The 20,496-nt window shown below is 46.0% G+C and overlaps 5 protein-coding genes and 1 pseudogene across 5 annotated transcripts; 3 read left to right on the plus strand and 3 right to left on the minus strand.

Moving 5' to 3' along the window:
• Positions 1-4,227: 4,227 nt before the first annotated feature.
• LOC128103108 (histone H2B type 1-C/E/F/G/I) lies at positions 4,228-4,673 on the minus strand. Its single transcript, XM_052727191.1, has one exon. The coding sequence runs from the start codon at positions 4,637-4,639 to the stop codon at positions 4,259-4,261; it is 381 nt and encodes a 126-aa protein (XP_052583151.1). The 5' UTR covers positions 4,640-4,673; the 3' UTR covers positions 4,228-4,258.
• Positions 4,674-4,940: 267 nt separating this feature from the next.
• On the plus strand, positions 4,941-5,390 carry LOC128103105 (histone H2A type 1-B). Its single transcript, XM_052727188.1, has one exon. It carries the CDS (start codon positions 4,941-4,943, stop codon positions 5,331-5,333), a length of 393 nt encoding a protein of 130 aa, XP_052583148.1. The 3' UTR covers positions 5,334-5,390.
• Positions 5,391-6,694: 1,304 nt separating this feature from the next.
• LOC128103119 (histone H4) lies at positions 6,695-7,650 on the plus strand. Its single transcript, XM_052727201.1, has one exon. It carries the CDS (start codon positions 6,828-6,830, stop codon positions 7,137-7,139), a length of 312 nt encoding a protein of 103 aa, XP_052583161.1. The 5' UTR covers positions 6,695-6,827; the 3' UTR covers positions 7,140-7,650.
• Positions 7,651-9,436: 1,786 nt separating this feature from the next.
• Positions 9,437-10,004, minus strand: LOC128104514 (mitochondrial import receptor subunit TOM20 homolog; annotated as a pseudogene).
• A 3,380-nt stretch (positions 10,005-13,384) lies between these two features.
• LOC128103544 (histone H2B type 1-H-like) lies at positions 13,385-13,782 on the minus strand. Its single transcript, XM_052728028.1, has one exon. It carries the CDS (start codon positions 13,778-13,780, stop codon positions 13,400-13,402), a length of 381 nt encoding a protein of 126 aa, XP_052583988.1. The 5' UTR covers positions 13,781-13,782; the 3' UTR covers positions 13,385-13,399.
• A 308-nt stretch (positions 13,783-14,090) lies between these two features.
• On the plus strand, positions 14,091-14,599 carry LOC128103551 (histone H2A type 1-H). Its single transcript, XM_052728038.1, has one exon. It carries the CDS (start codon positions 14,091-14,093, stop codon positions 14,475-14,477), a length of 387 nt encoding a protein of 128 aa, XP_052583998.1. The 3' UTR covers positions 14,478-14,599.
• The last annotated feature ends 5,897 nt before the right edge of the window (positions 14,600-20,496 follow it).

Here is a 20,496-nt window from a genome sequence, read left to right on the forward strand (position 1 = left end):
GCATTTCTGCTCCTGCAGAAGACCACATCCAGTTCCCAGCACCCACACTGTAATTCCCACAAACAGCCTGGAATTCCATATCTGACATCTCCTTATGGACTCCACAGGCATCTGTATTCACATCCATAAAGCCATATGCACACATAATTAAAATAATAAAAATGCCCGGGCATGGTGTATGTAGCATGCCTTTAATCCCAGAAGTATATAGAAGCAGAGATGAGAAGATCTCTGTGAGTTCCAGGCCAGCCAGGGCTATACATTAAGACTGTCTATAAATAAACAAGTTTGACTGTCTTAAGTTCTAAATTAGCTGGGTGGTGGTGGTACACACCTTTAATCCCAGCACTCAAGAGGCAGAGGCAGGTGGATTTCTGTGAGTTTGAGGCTAGCCTGGTCTACAAGCAAGTTCCCAGACAGCCAGAACTGTTACACAGAGAAACCCTGTCTCAAAACACCAAAAAAATAAATTAAATAAATAAATAAATAAAAGTTCTAAGTCCCAGCCACAGAGAGACACAAGATTTATAATGTGGTAACTACCTTCCTTGGTATATAAAAAGAAAATAAGGTGTAATTACCAATAACCAATAACGAAAAACATTCAGAAAAATGAATAAATCTGTGTCTTCACAAAATTGAAGCTTATTTTGTTTTTGCCCGGTGGGAAAACTTGACATTGAACTAGAAGCACCCAGAGGAGCCATAGGAATGTTTTCAAATGGAAGCAGCTTCTAGGGGGACCCCTTTGACAACAGTGAAGCTTTTAGGGGGACCCCTTTTGACAACAGTGAAGCTTTTAGGGGGACCCCTTTTGACAACAGTGAAGCTTTTAGGGGACCCCTTTTGACAACAACAGTGAAGCTTTTAGGGGGACCCCTTTTGACAACAGTGAAGCTTTTAGGGGGACCCCTTTTGACAACAGTGAAGCAAAGAATCATTAATTCATTAGCTTATCTGGATATATTGTCTTCCTTAGGGTTATCGTTGCTATGATAAAACACTGTGAGCCAAAGCAAGTTGGGGAGGAAAGGGTTTATTTGGCTTACACTTCCATGTCATAGTCCATCATTGAAGGAAGCCAGGGCAGGAACTCAAACAGGGCAGGAACCTGGAGGCAGGAGCTGAAACAGAGGCCATGGAGGAACACTGCTTCCTGGCTTGTTTCCTCCGGTTTTCTAGGCCTGCATTCTTATCTCAGCTGAAAGGTGGCCCCACCCACAAATGGCCTTGGTCCTTCCACATCAATCACTAATTAAGAAAATCCCCTACAGGCTTGCCTACAGCCCCATTTTATGGAAGCATGTTCTCAACTGAGGTTCCCTCCTCTCAGATGACTCTAGCTTGTGTCAAGTTGACATAAAACTAGCCAGCCCAAATATTCAGTGCTAGACATTGCTCTAGAACCTAGGAAACTTAAGTGATCAAAATATGCTCTACCCCCATCTCAAAATACGCCCATCCCCCATTTCAAAATGTGCTCTCCACCACATCCAACTCCCAAGGTATTTAACTTCTAGTGGGGAGAGAGCGAAAGTGCAGCTGGTAAGCAGATGAACGAGAAAAGAACAGCCTGCCAGATCCCAGGACAGAAAACGCAGGATCGTTGGGGTGTGTAGATGACAACATGTCAAAAAGACCTCACTCCGAAGATGACTTTCTGTTGTCAGGACTCAGAAATCCTTCCATACAGAGTGGAGGTCCCAACAAGAAAGAGAATAACTATCTGTCCACCCACCCCACAGTGATCCTGGGCACTGAAGCCCCTACATGGCTGCCCTTCCTCTCAAAGATAAGAATCAGGCTTATCTTCAGGGAAGACATGGCAGCGGTGCTGTGGGGTCCCTTCTCCATGCAGGTAACCCGTGTACTACTCAACTACTATCATATTTTCGTCACACTAGTCATAAATAGGAAGGGTCCCAAGAACCTAATGAGAAAAGCAACAGGCAGAACAGGTTTAACCTCAGTCATTTGAATCCGTAAAGGAGAGAAAGAGAATCCTGTTTGTCTTTACCTACTGTACATAGGTACATGTAAAACTAATAAACATGGCTTTTTGCAGAACATCCGAAAGAAACACAGCTGATATCCATTAATGCAGTGAGACATTTTAAAGACCACAGAGAGTGAGGAAAGGGACTGAGCTCCATGTCTGACCTCTGGAGAAGTAATGGGACACACCCAAGTGAAGATGAAAGATTAGAGCAAGGGAAATGGCCTACCCTAAGTTATCCACCTAGGAGACGGGAGCCCTAAATTTACGGGTTGACAGGTTCAGGGACCGCATCTTTGGTTGAGTTTTCCTAAGGGGTCACTTGAAGGCATTAGGGTCATCTTGGGGATATATGGTCTTGAACTGGTAGATAGTATGTCAGTTTCTTCATATCTTTTTTAACCAAGCTGGTGCCTAGTCCAGAAGAGTCTGACTAGAGTTTGCTGTAGAAATTGAGAAACCTAGATGACTTAAATCTTCCCTCCCCAAATAGATAAGGGAAATGGGACATTGGAGACTGCTGGGAACAGGACTGACTGGGCTCTTTTATGTATGCTATTAGACCCTAGCTAAAAACCCCAGCTACATTACCTTAAGTGGCCACAAGATGGAGACAGATCCTCTCAACAGATCTTCAAGAGGGAATAACCCCGGCTCTGCCAGCTCCTCCCTAGGGCCAACAGTTCCTTCCAGTTCTCTCTGCAGAAGTGCAGCTTCAGTGGGTTCAGGTTCCAAAGAGTCGGCTGAGGAAGAAAGAGGCAAATGCACGGCTGAGGAAGAAAGAGGCAAATGCACGTGTGAGGGTTCAGCTGCTCGTTCTCTCTCTCTCAACCAGAGACTATTTATATAGCAATATAGCATATAGTCATTTAGCAAGCATCAGAGACCTGAACTCCCCCCCCACACCCACACACACGCTTTTTTTTTAACTTCTTCATTAAATGTTCAGAGTTAAAAAAAAAAACAAAAACAAAAAAAAACGTAACAGTCTTACCTGAAACAACATCTTGGGACAGTGTCTGTCACATCGGGAAGTTACAAGTTTTCTCAGGGTCTGCAAAGCACAGATCTATTTTTACAGTCCAGGTCTAGGCTGGCTGCTCATGCAGTTGCAATGTGTTAGACAGTCTGAAACAGAATCATTTGATGTTTTCTAAAATGCAAGCTTTGCAAGATGTCTTATAATAAGCATTTAACTGTCTGATTATCGCATTTCTGTTCCTTAGTTTTACAGTAAGGCCTGCCCTTTTCATAGGATCCCAGAACGGAAGCTTCTGGTACCGCATTCTTTTTAACGCACACCATTCTTATTGCCTCTGTATAGGCTCCAGTATTGGGCAATGGTGTGTCCAAATCAGGGAGACGAGCGACTGAGCTTTCCCCTCTTGGAGGAACCCATACCCTTCCACCTCTGCTACCCACCCTGGGTGAGGGGGTTTTATAGTGGGAAGTATGTCCTCAGGGTTAGCACACAAAAGCTGTGTTCCAGTGGAGGTGGAGGTGGGGGTGGGGAGGGTGGGGGGAAAGGCGAATCTCAAGCTGAACTTAGAACTGAGTAACGTGTAAGCCCCACCCCCAACCCCCGCCAACCCATGCCATGCTAGTTTTGAAGGCATAAAGAAGTCCCAAAGAACTGCTAAGGGTTGGCACGGAGAGGCCATTGGCGAAGATTGAAAAGGTCAGAAGTCGAAGTTCGGCCCCTTGTGACGGAGCTAGTGTTCCCGCAGAGGTCATGGGGCCACTGGGAAGCTGCAGCCTTCGTTGCCCCAGAGGCCCCCGCACCTTGATACCTCAACACTTGAGGTGAATACAAGACAGAAGCGGGTGGGGAGTGGAGCTAGACGGAGTTTACAATACAAGCTGTGTGTTCGGGACGGCAGAGCCACAAGTACAGCTTCCGAAGCCGATCAGAACCTAGATCCTGAGTAAACCAGCTATCAGACACTGGGGCTCTACTGCTGGACGCTGAGCAGTCGAACGTGACATGGAACTCCCGACCTGGCCAACTTCACATGCACTCCCTGAAAAACAAACACCCAGCCAAACTCTCAGATGCTGATACTTACTGTCGAATTAAAAACTGAAAACGGCCAACAGTAGCTACTGTAGGGACACATTCTAAAAATCAGAAACATGTACTTACATAAAACTGTGCCATTTTGCTTCTTTGCTTAAGATGAGTTGAATTCAAGTATTACAACCGCTCTATGACAACATGGGTGGCTCTGAAAAGAGCCTTTGGGTTTCGGTGAGGTCCGCCGCTCACTTGGAGCTGGTGTACTTGGTGACGGCCTTGGTGCCCTCGGACACGGCGTGCTTGGCCAGCTCCCCGGGCAGCAGCAGGCGCACGGCCGTCTGGATCTCCCGGGACGTGATGGTCGAGCGCTTGTTGTAATGCGCCAGGCGCGACGCCTCGCCCGCGATGCGCTCGAAGATGTCGTTGACGAACGAGTTCATGATGCCCATGGCCTTGGACGAGATGCCCGTGTCGGGGTGCACCTGCTTCAGCACCTTGTACACGTACACCGAGTAGCTCTCCTTGCGGCTGCGCTTGCGCTTCTTGCCGTCCTTCTTCTGGGCCTTGGTCACGGCCTTCTTGGAGCCCTTCTTCGGGGCGGGGGCGGACTTCGCGGGCTCGGGCATCTTGAGACACCAACTACAGGAACTGTAGCACCGAGTTGGCCCGTAACTTCCCTTTTTATAAGGGCGTTATTCAAATGAGGCTGAGAAAAGAACACTTCTGATTGAGTGCTATTTTGATGATGTCATCCGGAGTACTGCCCAATCAAAGTGTGCAGGTCGGCACAAACGCTTCTCATTGGCCTAAACGAAAGGAAAAAGACAGCCAATCGCACGGGTTCTTTTTCGCGCCCAGAGAAGACTATAAGTCCCAAGCTCTTGCGGTTCTCATCACCCAGTTGGTAACTGCTACTGTGTGTTCACCATGTCTGGACGCGGCAAGCAGGGCGGCAAGGCTCGCGCCAAGGCCAAGACCCGCTCGTCCCGCGCCGGCCTGCAGTTCCCCGTGGGCCGCGTGCACCGGCTCCTCCGCAAGGGCAACTACTCGGAGCGGGTGGGCGCCGGCGCCCCGGTCTACCTGGCGGCCGTGCTGGAGTACCTGACGGCCGAGATCCTGGAGCTGGCTGGCAACGCGGCCCGCGACAACAAGAAGACGCGCATCATCCCGCGCCACCTGCAGCTGGCCATCCGCAACGACGAGGAGCTCAACAAGCTGCTGGGCCGCGTGACCATCGCGCAGGGTGGCGTCCTGCCCAACATCCAGGCGGTGCTGCTGCCCAAGAAGACCGAGAGCCACCACAAGGCCAAGGGAAAATGAGGCATTTGACCAAAGCCACTTAAAAAGCAGACCAAAGGCTCTTTTCAGGGCCACCTACATTTTCTAACAAAAAGACGTAGCATTTACCCTTGTCGGTCGAATGGAACAGACATAACACCAAAGCAAACACCACCCGCCTTTTTAGCACGCCAGGCTCAGTGACATGGTTTCTCACATTTTGAACCTTTTAAAATATCTAGTAGCCTCTTATTTCGTGGCCGAGTAATACTGGACAAATCATAGGACTAAATGTGAAGCCTGCCGCAGTCGGTCGTCCCTAGTTCCCGGGGCAGTGCGCGAAGGTTAACATCGTGGGAAATGTCTCAGGGCGCCGATTTCGCACCGCACGCCCCCGGTCCCCTCGGAATCAAGCCGGCAGGCCACGTCCTTCCACTGGCTTGAGTGGTCTACGTCTACAGACTGGGAAGTCTCGCTACGGCCAGGCCTTGGTTTCCTTACCTATCGGCGTGAGTGGAGTGCATGGCCATGTCCACGTCCGCAAGTGGAGCCGCCTCTCCCCCTAATGGTCTGTGAAGCCACCCCACGTCCCATGTGGGATGTATGCCTGGACAAGGAGACTTACTCCATAAACCCTTGTAATCCCCGCCTGTGGGAGGCAGAGGCAGGTGGACCTGAGTTCGAGGCCAGCCTGCTCTACAGAGTGAGTTCCAGGACAGCCAGAAATAGAGACGCCCTGTCTCGCGGGGGATGTGGGGTGGCGGGGAACAGGTTAAATACACTATAAAATCGAAAATCTGGTTTCTTGGAAACTTCTAGCTGGAATTCCTTCAGCATTTATATAATCTGTTACCGCAAATACAATTTCGTTTCACTCCTGTACTTATATTATTTCAAAATCTGTCTGTATTAAAGCATGTGTTGTGCTGCAAACGTTTAGCCCTAGCATTCGGGAGGCAGTCAGGCAGATCCGGGAGTTCGAGACCAGCCTGGTCTACACAACGATGAATCACGTCAGATATACTAAGAAAACTGTCTCAAAATGAGAGCGAAAAACAGTAATGACAGCAGTTTAAATGGTTCCCATACTAAAACATTTTACAGAATTTTTAGCTACGTGGCACGATTAAATAATTTTCTCATTAGTTTATTGTTTGGTTCATTAAAAGGTATTCCAAGTTAAACAGCATCGTCCTATAAAGTGCTAAAAGGGAAAACGTAAATGGGGAGCGATGACGGAATTTGTTTCCTTCCTTTCCATGTACATCCTATACTGTTAAATTATCTTTCTTGTTTAAGGAAGGTGGGGCAGGAATCACATTAAATGGTGGGACACAGACTTTGCTCTTAAATGAAGTAAAATAGAATTGAAAGCCGCTGAATTCCTGCGCCGCTGAGAGCCCCTCCCACTTCCGCAGGCACTTCCGCCTGGCGCTTCCTGCTTTCACTCCGGTCCGCAAGTTCCCTATAAGACAGAACTGCTTTCCCGGGAAGCCATCAGTTTGCTTTTCGGCAGCTGTACTGTTATCTACCATTATGTCTGGCCGCGGCAAAGGCGGGAAGGGCCTGGGCAAGGGCGGCGCCAAGCGCCACCGCAAGGTCCTGCGCGACAACATCCAGGGCATCACCAAGCCCGCCATCCGCCGCCTGGCCCGGCGTGGCGGCGTCAAGCGCATCTCCGGCCTCATCTACGAGGAGACCCGCGGGGTGCTGAAGGTGTTCCTGGAGAACGTGATCCGCGACGCCGTCACCTACACGGAGCACGCCAAGCGCAAGACCGTCACCGCCATGGACGTGGTCTACGCGCTCAAGCGCCAGGGCCGCACGCTCTACGGCTTCGGTGGTTAAGCCATGGCTGCATTTTCCTCCAGTGTCGTAAAAGGCCCTTTTCAGGGCCACCACACCTTCTACAAAGGAGCTGAACCGGTTTCCAGTGTTACGAGGCTCTTTCCTTGGCCGGTACCTACCTCTTCGAAGTTCTGTAACTTTTGGAACTGCAGCTCTACAGGAACTGGCGGTGATTGTTTGAGGAACCCCGCGGCCTCCCCACAACCACTGGGCTGCGTTTGGAAGTCCGAGGAGTTTCATAATCGGCATTTAAGTGCGCACTCAGCTACAGGCCTCGATTTGAAAACAGGTTATTTCCCCTGAGGCAGACTTCGAAAGTAGCGATCAGAATGACAATGCGTTAAGGCAGACATGACAACCCGGTGTCTCCCCTTAACAAGTAGTGCATAACTGGAATTTGAGTTCCCCAAGTTGCTGCAAGGTAAAAGAATTAAAGGTGATACCTGTGAAATGTGTAATGATTTGTGTTGAATTAAACAGCCCGTGGCATGTGCACAATTTGAAGTGGTAATTACTAGTGTACTGTGTTCTTTAATTCAGCTGGTTTAGTTTGGTTGTGGTTGGGGGGGGGGGCAGGAGAGGGCGCTGTATTTTGCAGTACTGCTTAGACCAGCAGCATTCCACGTTAAGCAAGCATTCCCTTTATGCAGCCGGGCCTAAAAGTTTTGCATCAGCTTCCAGAGTAGCTGGAACTACAAAAAATTCACCAGGCCATGGTGGCACACGCCTTTAATCCCAGCAGGCAGAGGCAGGAGGTCATGAGTTCAAGGTCAACCTGGTTTACAAAGTGAGTTATAGGACAACCGGGGCTACACCGAGAGAAACCCTGAACTCGAAAGAAAAAAATGGTTGAGATTATAGGGGCCTGACCTGAATACTGCACCACCTATGTGTCATATTAATCTCTTAATTAACAACATAAATCATCAAACAGTTGGTAGTGATAGTCCGAGAATGGAGAAAGGAACAACTGGCAATTACTGAGCCAATTGAAAATCGGTTTTGTGTTAAACCTTTCAGGGTTGTGAGTAACCTACAGAAGACATTTTTATTCACTCCTGCTCTTGGAGTGTCAAATAACACTAGGCATGTATGGCTTTTTATTGTTTGATTTTGTTTTGTTTGAGAGAGAGTCTCACTGTGTAGCCCTGGCTGTCCTGGAACTCTGTAGACCAGGCTGGTCTCAAACTTACAAAGATCCACCGGCATCTGTCTCCCAAGTACAGGAATTTTTTTTTTTTTTTTTTTTTTTTTTTGGTTTTTCGAGACAGGGTTTCTCTGTGCAGCTTTGCGCCTTTCCTGGAACTCACTCTGTAGCCCAGGCTGGCCTCGAACTCACAGAGATCCGCCTGGCTCTGCCTCCCGAGTGCTGGGATTAAAGGCGTGCGCCACCACCGCCCGGCCCCAAGTACAGGAATTTAAAGGTATGTGTCACTATGCCTGTCATGACTGGCTTTTTTTTTTTTTTTTTTTTTTTTTCCACTTAGAGGTTTAATTGAGAAATACCAAGTCAGGTAAACATGCAAATTCAGAATATAAACAAGTGCAATACCTGGTTGTTCTGAAATAATCATCAGCCATCAGCTGGAGGTGGACCTAAAGACACTCAACAGAACCAATTAAAACTGTACGCTGAACAGAGCCACCCAAGAGATGAGCAGACTGGTCCTCTCAGTCTAGAAAGAGCAGAGTGAGCAGACAGCAGGCAAGGCTCACCCAGGTCTAATCCTGGTGCTTTCCGAGGCCAGGTGCTTGAAATACTAGGGGTTAGTGCCCAGAGGACTTTAAGCCACTGACACAGACTGAAGCTTTTAGGAAACGCGGGGAGGGAATGGGACTGCCAACAGCACAACAGCACACTTCACATGTCCAAAAGTAAACAGAAAGAAACAGTCTGCAAAATTTTAATGCTCAGTTTTCACAAACACAAGTTTCTATCCAATTTGATGACTTACGGTAAAATGTACTAGCCTTTAAAAATGGGCATTATTCAACTATCCTCCGTAGTCTCTTCCAATGTTTTAAAGTTCATCACTGTGAGTTTTTACCTAAGTAATACTCTACCGTATTTACATTTGAATTGCATGTCTTAAGAATAAATGAAATCCATGATATTTTGGTTAACTCAGTATTTATAAAGTGAAAAGTTCTATCAAAATACTTTTTACTGGAAAAAATAAACAGAACAGACGATGGATCTACTCAAAGTGCACACTCACTTGGTAGACTTCAGTGCAGGACAGCTCATGACAAGCACATGTGCCCTTATTCAAGCACATGTGCCCTTATTCCCAGAGCCGACCAGCTTCCAAGCTAATGGTGAAATCATTTTTAACTGAGATTTTATCGTGTTTTATCTGGCTCATTCCACATCATCTTCAGCCAAGCTCTGAGCACTTACAATTCTCTGACTAATGGTTGGAAGCTTGGTCAGAAGCATCTGGAACACTGGTGGTGGAGGAGTTTGCTGTCACACTCGCAGCAGCTGCTGAGGCTGTCCACACACCGCGATTGCATTTGTCAGGTGGTCCACACCCTTCTCCTATTCACCTTGTGCTAGTAACTCTTCACCAAGCTGTCCTCTTCAAGGAAGAATTTCTGAACGGCTTCAGCATCTTTTAAGTCAGGTAACTTGGAAAGCCCAGCTCTCTTCCCAGCAAGCTTCTGTTTCTTCGTTCTCGAAGCCTGGTTTTGAAGTTGGGGTCACTCCATGCAGTCCCCGATGAAGAGGGCACCGCACACGCCCGCGGCGATGGCACTGTCCTGGCCCATCGTCTTCGCTCGGCTCGTGCGCTGGGCCGCGGAGGCCGCCAAGCATCGGTTAGCTCCGAGCGATCGCCGGCCGCTCGCAGCCTCCAGGGCCATAAGTGGCTTTTTAAACACCAACAACACGGCATGTAACCGAGGAAGTGAATGCTTAATTGTGTTTTGCTTTAGTTATTTTTCACTTAGAGTTGATCGATGGATTCAGTGATCAGATTAATATTAATTATGCTTAGAACCATGTAGGTATGTAATCTAATGTGAATATTCTTGGATAAGAACTCAAAACAAATCAAACAGGCTTTCACTTTCAACCCCTCAGAGGCAAGCAGATCTCAGTAAACTCAAAGGCAAGGCCATCACAAGATACACAGTGAGACCTTGTCTCAAACAATAAAAGTAAGATAATTGAAATACAGATAAAGAAATTTGATGTACTATAAAAGTATAATATAGATACTGGATCTCAAACACTTAAAAACAAGGTCTACTTAAAGTTTTACATACTGAAACCATTTTTATATAGTGTATCATATAGAACATATTAAAATTAATGTCACTTTTTTTACCTTGTTAAAAAGGTACTTAATAACTAAATGAAAACTATGCATCTCTCTTGAGCAGTAAATTTAAAATAGCACACTGGGTTTATGCTTTTAGATGAAAATATAGGAATAATTCACAGAAAATCCTGGGAGAATGAACAAATTTCATTTTTCTCCTATTATATTCCTAAAGACAGAGTAAAAAGTCTCTGTTCAATTACTATCTGAGGTTGAGGCAGGACAGGAAAATGGAAAATTATAGGGATGTGGGAACGGAAAAGAGTTCCTCACTCTGGAGTGAAACCCTTAATCAGAAAGAATTTCAATTTAGCAACTTTCACTGAAGACCTTTCTCCCATCCAAGGTATGAAATTTGCAGTTTTCTAGGAAATCTCACCAGAAACTTCATTTACAATAAAAAAAAAAAAAAAAAAAAAAGTGTGTGTGTGTGTTGGGGGGTGGGGTCCTAACTTTGTGGAACCCTGGAGTCTTCTACTTTCATTTCATTGGGTTGTAATGCCAGCTAATACACCTCCAGACCCACCCTATAACCTCATTATCTAAGAAAAGAACAGAGAGGGAAAGGTCCTTTAGAACTGTGTGCAGCAATAAAATTCCAAATAGCTTCAAACATCCTGTAGTCGGTTACCATTAGAGCATTTGAAATGAAACTTTGCACAGGATGAAGGTTGAAGCGGTGACTGGCCTGTCCAGATGTTACCTGAGGAAGCTGGAGCAGAGCCACAGTTGTCCTAAGGTATAAACTGCTCGTTACAAAATGAATTGATTTCCTCCAGAGACAGGGTTTCTCTGTGCAGCCCTGGCTGTCCTGAAACTCACTCTGTAGACCAGGCTGGCCTGGACCTCAGAGATCCACCGGCCCCTGTCTCCCAAATGCTGGGATTAAAGGCGTGCACCACCACCACCACCCAGTTTACAAAATGAATTCTTTTAGAGGAAGCTGGTGTAGGAAATTCAACTTTTTAATAATTTGATTATAAAATACAATTAAAATCTCATTTTAGCCAAAGTTAAGTGGGACTAATATATATGGCTAAAGAGGAAGGAAATATTATATACATAAAATTATATATAGTATATATATATATATACATATGCAGAATTATTTAAGGTCTGTCTGTGTAGCAGTTTTGCTGTCTATGGAAGAACATGGATCTTAACGATTCATTCCAGCTGTTATTCTGTTCTCTCCAGAGGAACAAAATGGGATCTGAATGAAAGGGAAAAGTGGTGGCCATGAAAGCTAAGACCCCACTCCACCCAGGTTTTCCATCAAGACAGTGTCTTTTCACAGCTCCAGAGAACCAAATAAACTTTGTAAAATCAAATGATATGTTTTCAAAAACTGCCTCACCAACCTAGAGTGAATAAACAGCGGCATCCCATTAAGAATTCAGAAGCTAAACGCTTAATCCAAAACTAATCAAATAAACCTGAAGGTGGAATTCATCATCACTCTAAAAAGAAGTCCTTTGTATCTGATGCTGGATGAGGTGGCACAGGTTTATAATCCAAAATCTCAAATGGCTGAGGCAGGAGCCCAGAGTTTGTTACTAAATGAATCCCAGGTCAGTCAGTGCTACATAGCAAGAATCTGCCGTAAAAAAAAAAAAAAAAAAAAAAAAAAAAAAAAATCCTGTATAGTGGAAAGCTAGAATGCCTATTGCAGAAACACAAAAGTAATTCTCTTAGGTTTCTCACTCCTTTCCATGAAACTGAAATAGGCCGTTGTCCTGAACGGTCCCACCAGCTACTTGAGATCTGCCTAAGGGTTAGAAAGACTTTGCTATCATTAAAAGTGAAGGGGCAGATAAATTTGTACTGCTTGGGAAACACCATCACCCCTTACTTGGGATAGATCTCTTCTCCAACTGCCTCTGCCTTTGCTCTTTTAATTGAAAATGATTTCCTTTATATCCTTCTAGATTGCTTCTGGCATTAAAAAAATATACATAGTAATATCTACCTCACAGATCTGTGTAAAGATTAAATGGGCTCATATACTACAAGCATATATACCTGGCATGTTGATAAGCACTCAGTAAGTGTTAAAAATCATTTGATATGTTTAAAAAACATTAACATAACAGGCAAATCTCTAGTAAAGACTTGGATGAACAGAAAACAAGTTCTGTATGTTGAAATTTTCCAGTCTGACCAGAAATCAGTTCATTCTGTACGCTCAGTAGCTGTACCCTCAAACCTTACAAAACCGAGTGGCAAAAAGTGTACACCTATTTCCATAATTAAATCATTTTTGGTTTTGTTTTCCGGACTCAGGGTTTCGCTGTGTAGTCCAGGCTGGCCTTGAACTCAGATCTACCTGCCTGAGCCTCCCGAATGCTGGGATTAAAGGCGTACACCACCAGTGACCCTTTTAAATTGTTTTCCTTTGGAAACTAGCCTCAATTTTATCACGAGACCCTCCCATGTAGGCCAGCCCGGGCAGAAATTGTAACACAGCATCACGTGACCTTGAAACGCTGATCCCACCTCCACTACCAGGACACTAACATTACAGATGTGTCCCACCCACCAGGCCAGGTTTATGCAGTGATGGGGATTAAGCCCAGGTTTTCCTGCATGTCAAGCACTCTACATCTTCAGCCTTGGCCTCTACTTCGAAATAACTAATTAGGCCAGGAAACAATACAGCTTAAAGCTCTTTAGTACTTCCTTTCGCCCAAAGTTCACATTACTTTTAACTGAGTCTTTGTGGCTTCTCAGGACACAAAACTGGGCTGCCCTAATGAGACAGGAGGTTCTTGGCATCATCCTTATGTACTTATGCACTACACCTGCTATCGGGACCTCCGTGTAGAACAGTTCAAGAGCCTTACTCTAGAACTTATGTTTGCAGCTCTAATACGGACAACTTGGTGGCTCTTAAAAGAGCCTTTGGTGGTAGATGTTAACACTCGCTTGGAAAGTTTACTTGGCGCTAGTGTATTTAGTGACGGCCTTGGTGCCCTCGGACACGGCGTGCTTGGCCAGCTCCCCGGGCAGCAGCAGGCGCACGGCCGTCTGGATCTCCCGGGACGTGATGGTCGAGCGCTTGTTGTAATGCGCCAGGCGCGACGCCTCGCCCGCGATGCGCTCGAAGATGTCGTTGACGAACGAGTTCATGATGCCCATGGCCTTGGACGAGATGCCCGTGTCGGGGTGCACCTGCTTCAGCACCTTGTACACGTACACCGAGTAGCTCTCCTTGCGGCTGCGCTTGCGCTTCTTGCCGTCCTTCTTCTGGGCCTTGGTCACGGCCTTCTTGGAGCCCTTCTTCGGGGCGGGGGCGGACTTCGCGGGATCAGGCATGATGGACAAGACGAACAAAACGCCAACGGAAAATCCGCGGCAAACCAGATGTGCGTACTCCTTATCTAGAGCTTCGTATGCAAATAGAGTGAAGTGCCCTGTGTCTTGTTAGTGGTCACTCAGAAAAGGCTGACTCTGTTGTTATCCAATAAAAATTCAAAAAATCCCCAAGCTGCGTTTCTATTGGTTAAAATGAACTCAGTCTCCTAATCAATGACGCGTCTCCTTTTTCGCGCCGTGGCTTGACTATAAAAGCCAAAGGGGCGGCTTGGTTTTGTCCCGTAACCTTCAGTTGTTTAAGGAATCCATTATGTCTGGACGCGGCAAGCAGGGCGGCAAGGCTCGCGCCAAGGCCAAGACCCGCTCGTCCCGCGCCGGCCTGCAGTTCCCCGTGGGCCGCGTGCACCGGCTCCTCCGCAAGGGCAACTACTCGGAGCGGGTGGGCGCCGGCGCCCCGGTCTACCTGGCGGCCGTGCTGGAGTACCTGACGGCCGAGATCCTGGAGCTGGCTGGCAACGCGGCCCGCGACAACAAGAAGACGCGCATCATCCCGCGCCACCTGCAGCTGGCCATCCGCAACGACGAGGAGCTCAACAAGCTGCTGGGCCGCGTGACCATCGCGCAGGGTGGCGTCCTGCCCAACATCCAGGCGGTGCTGCTGCCCAAGAAGACCGAGAGCCACCACAAGGCCAAATGAGCAGCTTTAGATAACCCTCTCCCCCAAAGGCTCTTTTCAGAGCCACACACACAGTCCGGAAAGAAGCTGGTGCATGCAAACCTAAAAGCTGACTTGAAAATGGCGGACAGCCTTTTGGTTGATCTAACTTAAGGTACAGTAATCAGGGTCTTAAGAGCTGATTCCCATTACATGATCTGCCATCCAGTGTCAACATATTTGTCTGGGTGGGACCCAAGTATTCGTTTAACGGTTTTTTGTTTTTCTAGGAGTCCCTTTGGATTTTGAAACGGTTTCCTTGGTTTTTTTTCTTTAAACAGTGCTTGGTTTTGTTTCAATGAACTCGCACTGTAGATAAGCTGCTCCACCTGCCTCTGCCTCCAGAGTGCTGAGACTAAAGGATTGTGCAACTGCGTCCTAGGCCAAAGATACTTGGGACGTCCACCATCATGCCCAGTTTTTACAACAGCCTCACACTTGACAGGTCTGGTTAACCTTCAATAAATGACAGGGTTCTTAAATTTTTCTCTTCTTCTGGAGCAGAACATAATTAGGTTCTCTTAAATGTCATCTGTTAAAAGTAGACTTTCAAGTCCTACACTGGTAAACTCGGTCCAGTGTTCACAGTACGTTTTTGAGGGTAGGCCTCGGTAATGAAACTTAGGTAATTGTCCCCCATGGAAATTGCTTCCAGGTGGTGAAACGAAAGTGCGGCATGTCAGGTGGTAGATATCCCAGGAAGAAAATGCAGAACAGATAAGTTTTAAAGAGGTTAATGGCGACTAGTATTTTAGACAGAGATATACAAAGACGACTTCATTGAAGGTGTTATTTGATCAAAAACAAATTGAAAAAAGATGGTTTATTACATGAAGTGTGCCAGGTAGATTACAAATGATAGAGAGGTTAGCTGCTTCCCAGTAGCCGTATTCACCAGTGTAAGAAATAAATTATGGTCCATTTTCAGTGTCAGAAGCACTTATCAAAATTATGCAGGAGCTAGCTGGCACAGGCTTTATCTCAGAATTCTGAGAGATGGAAAGTTACAGGCAATCTGCTGCATTACTGAGCACAGAAAAGGGAACAGTCTAAGTCCCAAATTATTCATTGCTTAAAGCTCTATGTCCTAAATCTTTAGGATGGGGAGTTTGGGAAGAGGGCAAGTCCTGAACAGGAGATTCTCCTGATAGAGGCACTTTAAAAACCAGTCTTGGCCTGGTGAGGTGGCTCAGCAGTTAAGAGTAGTGGGCTGCTCTTCCAGAGGACCTAAATTCAATACCCAGCAAATTACATGGTGGCTCACAACGATCTATAATTTTATCTGATGCCCTCTTCTGGCATGCATGTGTACATGCAGACAGAGCACTCACATAAAAAAAATAAATATTTTTTAAAAAGAAAAAGCTGAAATTTAAAAAAAAATAAAAATAAAGTCCTAGTCAGGTGGTTGATGTCAGCGGCCTTGCCTTTAATCCCAGCGCTCGGGAGGCAAAGGAAGACAGATCTCGAGGCAAAGACAGGTGGAGTTTGAGGCCAGTCTTGTCTGGAGTGAGTTCCGGATTAGACAAGGCTACACAGAGAACCGATTTTGCCTTTTCTCTATGCAGAATTGTATATTAAAAACTGCTTCATTTTCATTAGACTCTTGAACTTATTATCTAATTTCCAACAGAGTAGTCATGTTCAACCCCTCCCTTGCTTTCTCTTTTGTGTGTTCTCACTACGTGTGTGTGTGTGTGTGTGTGTGTGTGAGAGAGAGAGAGAGAGAGAGAGAGAGAGAAGTGAATGATGAAATTTAGATTAGTTCAGATTTTTTTTTTTTTTTTTTTTTTTTTTTTTTTGGTTTTTCGAGACAGGGTTTCTCTGTGTAGCTTTGCGCCTTTCCTGGAACTCACTTGGTAGCCCAGGCTGGCCTCGAACTCACAGAGATCCGCCTGGCTCTGCCTCCCGAGTGCTGGGATTAAAGGCGTGCGCCACCACCGCCCGGCAAGTTCAGATTTTTTAATTCCTCCCAATATTTGCAAATCCTACTGCTCCGAGTAGGAACTCAGGAGTAGGGATTCTTGCTCAGGGCCTGTCTGGAAGTGAGGGGGATAAAGTCCTCAGTCTGACACAATTAATAGCTTACAAAGCTAGGTGAGTGATCACCATAAAGAATACATGTGCTCTGAACAGTTTGCTGAAAAGGTAGAGCTTAAATGTTAGTGTGTTTAATAATAAATATTCTGGATTCAGTAGACTTGACCCGAAAGTCCACAAAATTGCGAGTAGTTGGTGTGACCTGGGAGTCACCAGTGGGAAAGATTTCAGGGATATCGGGTCTGGTAATAGCAGCCACTTTCATGGAGAGAAGCTGGAAAAGGAGACCCAACAGCAAGCCGGGAAACAAAGGAGATTCTGCATATTTCTGGCTTGAGAAAAGAGGACTGACTCTGTGTTTAGAGAAGGGCCTTTGAGTTAACAGGTCAGTGAAGGTGTCAGGATATAAGGCAGTAACTTAGTAAACTACATCCCACCCTTCGGTGGGGCTGTAACAAATTAGTTGATCAGCTTTAGAAAGGTGTGCTAGACAGGACAAAAGGTGTGGCTGATCCTCCACAAGGGATCTGGCATTCCGTGCGCACCATAAGACAGGGCAAAGCCTGTGCTTCGATTAGATGGGGCAGGTATGGAAATACATTCTTAGCTGGGGGGGCAGCTGTTATCTGAGAGGCTTGAGAGGCTAAGAACGTGACTGTTGGTGTTACACGCCCCTGTGCGGGTCCTGTTGGTATGTCACCATTTTCTATTGTTCGTCTAAAGACTTGCCTAGCAGGAATCAACACTGGTGCCCTCTGGGTGTTGAAGACAAGAAAACCCTCCTCTGGTGCTCTTTTTCTTTTCTTTAATATAAAAAGAACCTAAGGTACTTATCTATATGACTCAATATCCTAAAATTTAAAATCTAGACATTCTGTTTTTGAAGATAACATTTTTTTTTTAACCTCACAACAGGAAAAGATCCTTTCACATAATGTTATGGGGTAAAAACCCAAAAAACGAAAAAAATGTAAGTGAGTGCTGCAACTGGGGAGGGGTGGGAGGAGGTATCCTGACTGCTCGGGGAGTCAGGCTATACCTTGAGCGCGTCTGTATTGAGCTGGCCTGCCACTTGCCCGGAGAGAAACATGTCTCACACAGTAGCCCTGAGTGCGAATTACAGGGAATTTTTCAAGACAAAAACCAGAAAAACTACATCCTGGTTGGCAGTTGCTGAGGAAAACAAGCAGTTTAACTAGAGCCAAGACCACGTTAGCCGGGGCGTTGAGACCCTGAGTTTCTAGAACAGTGCTTTTCCACTGGACTTTTCACATTTAATGTGACAGAACCAAAGATGCCGTCAGCTCAGACAAGATGGAGAACCCTTGACCCTGTTAGAGTAACTTCAAAGGTTCAATCGTGAGAGAGAAACAGTAAATGGATCATCACAGAGCCAAGGATCTGATGTTAAGTAGATAGACTAGTAACAAGCAGGCCATATAACCAGATCTGAAATCTGCAATCCGCTCAACTAGAATGTGAAACACAACACACCCCCTGTTCGTCACCATGAAGAATGTGTCAGCCTCACAAAGAACACAGACAAACAATCAGAAAAGTTCCTGTGTAAGATGTAAGCCAGAGAGCTGGGAGTGGGGTTCAGTTGGTAGAGTTCTTGCCTTGCATGCATGGGACCCTGAGTCCAGCCCCCAGCACTACAAAAAAGAAATGCAACTCAAGCGTCTAACAAACATATAAACTGACAACCAAAATCCTTTAAATATATGTATACAGGAAGCTTTTATTGATGAGATTTATCACTCTGCATTATTTGTTTGTCACTATGTACATTATACCTCACTCTGAGCATAGATTTCAAAGCATTATACCTCACTCTGAGCATAGATTTCAAAGCAGATGTCGGGATTTAAGAGTTGACAGTAATGAACAGTACAAAGTCCTGGAGCAAATGTAAGCTGATTATCATTTCAGTGGTCAAAGCCACCACTGTCTTGTACCATCAACACCACACTGTGCTTATCAATCTTTTCTTTTTCTTCTGGATATTTTTTTAAATTAAAAAAATAAAAATGTGTTCTCTCTCTCTCTCTCTCAAAAAAAATAAAAAATAAATCTCCTAGTTATCACAGCAAAATACCCACCTAGGAGCGTAGAGGGAGCCGAGAGAGGGGAAACACCCTGTGACTTCACCGGAGACAGGTGGGAAGTAGGCACCTTCCTACTTCCCACAGACAAGTGCCCACAGGAGGGGTCTATGAAGCCATTAGCCTTTACGAACGATCTATGTGTAATGTGTAACAGGGCAACTTTGGTGGTGGGGGCAGGGGAAAACACATATTCAGGGCAGTGGTGTGTACGCCTTTAATCCCAGCACTGGAGAAGCAGAGGCAAGCAGATCTCTGTGAGTTCAAGGTCAGCCTACTCTACAACTCGAGTTCCAGGACAGCCAGGGCTGTTACACAGAGAAACCCTGTCTCAAAGAAAAAAAAAGAAAAGAAAAGTTGCTTAAGTGAGGAGAGGAACGGCAGGGTGTGTGTTCAAAGAGGATGCCATCTGGCCCATTGTAGGGCATGCTGACTGGGGCTAGACTGGAAGGAAAGAGTTGGAAAGTAACCACAGGAAAGCCGCTCTCCAGGACTCTGCATTGTGAACTCCTCGGTGGCCTCTGTCTCTCAGGGGCTGCCTTTGGGAGTGCTCTGTGAGTGCAGTTGCCCTCAGTCTCTCCAGAAGGAACAGTTCAGGTAGCATCAGGTGTAGCAAGTACTTATAATGCCAGCACTTGGGAGACTGAGACAGGATGACTGTTGCAAGTTTGAAGCCAGCCAGGGTGCCAAGCAAATCTGGGCTATCTAGAGACCCTGTCTCAAAGTGACAGAGAAAGAGGAGGGGAGAAGGGACAGAGGGAGGGAAGGAGGGAAGGAAAATGATCCCATTCTAATACCTTGCTAAGCTGCCTTCCTCTAAGTTTGCCTTTCCACACACATCAAATCGACATGGAACCCCCACTGAGGGGTCTTTTGTCTGCTCTGAGGCCCATCACCATGTCCAGGTTATAGACCCTGGCAGCATTCTGAAGAAGTTGTCACATTGCACCTCACGTCTTTATGCATGTCTCCATATCCTCCGTTTAGTTTATAATCTGGAGGACAGGGAATTAGTCTGTTTCAACCTCACGGGGCAAAGGGCCAAACAAGACTGTGAGAGCTTCCAGCAGCAGCCCCTTGAGGAGGCCAGGGTAGCTTTGAAAGACAGGGGTAGGGGCGGGGTGTCTCAGAGCAGAGTACGTGGGAGCTGGCTGCCTGGATCTCTGCCAAAGTCTTCATCGGGGCCGGCTTTCTTCCGCCTGAATAAGTAGGAAGAGCAGTCACAGTGGCCCACACCTTTAGTTCTAGGACTTGGGCAGACAGACCCCTGAGTTTGAGGTCAGCCTGATCTACGTAAGTTCCAGGCTAGTCAAGGCTACCCGTTGAGACTGTATCTCAAAAAAAGAAAGAAAGGAAAAGGAGAGAATGGGGCACGATGAGTTTTCTCGGGTACAGTAAATTGGCAGGCTAGCACATCCCATGTTTGTTTAATGGGTTTTGCTTTATTTGCTTCTGTCTACCTGGGCTTTTTAAAACTTGCCTTTTAATCTCCTTGTAAAATGCAGACTTTAGAGTGAAATAAATTTGTGTTGTTTTGTCCATTGTTTCATCTCCAATACCTGGAAAAGTAAGGACTGAAGCCCAGTGGAGAAAATGAGGCAATTGCTAAAATGTACCGAAATACCCAATATTCTCTCTAGGGGGCGCAAGTCACCATGAAATAAAATTTTCAAACATTTCGATTTGAAATCAATTTTAAACCTTACATTTTACTAAAATGCTTCTTAAATGCTGGAATTTCTCTTTTTGTCTGAAGTTTGAAACATACATATGTTTTCTTTGGTGCAAAGTGAAGTAAACACGGGTATTTCACATAAGCCTTATGTATACCTATAATTGAGGAGGGGCTCAAAGGA

This window comes from Peromyscus californicus, unplaced genomic scaffold (genome assembly GCF_007827085.1).
Source record: "Peromyscus californicus insignis strain IS unplaced genomic scaffold, ASM782708v3 Scaffold_8__1_contigs__length_139910024, whole genome shotgun sequence".
In the NCBI taxonomy this organism is placed as follows: domain Eukaryota; kingdom Metazoa; phylum Chordata; class Mammalia; order Rodentia; family Cricetidae; genus Peromyscus; species Peromyscus californicus.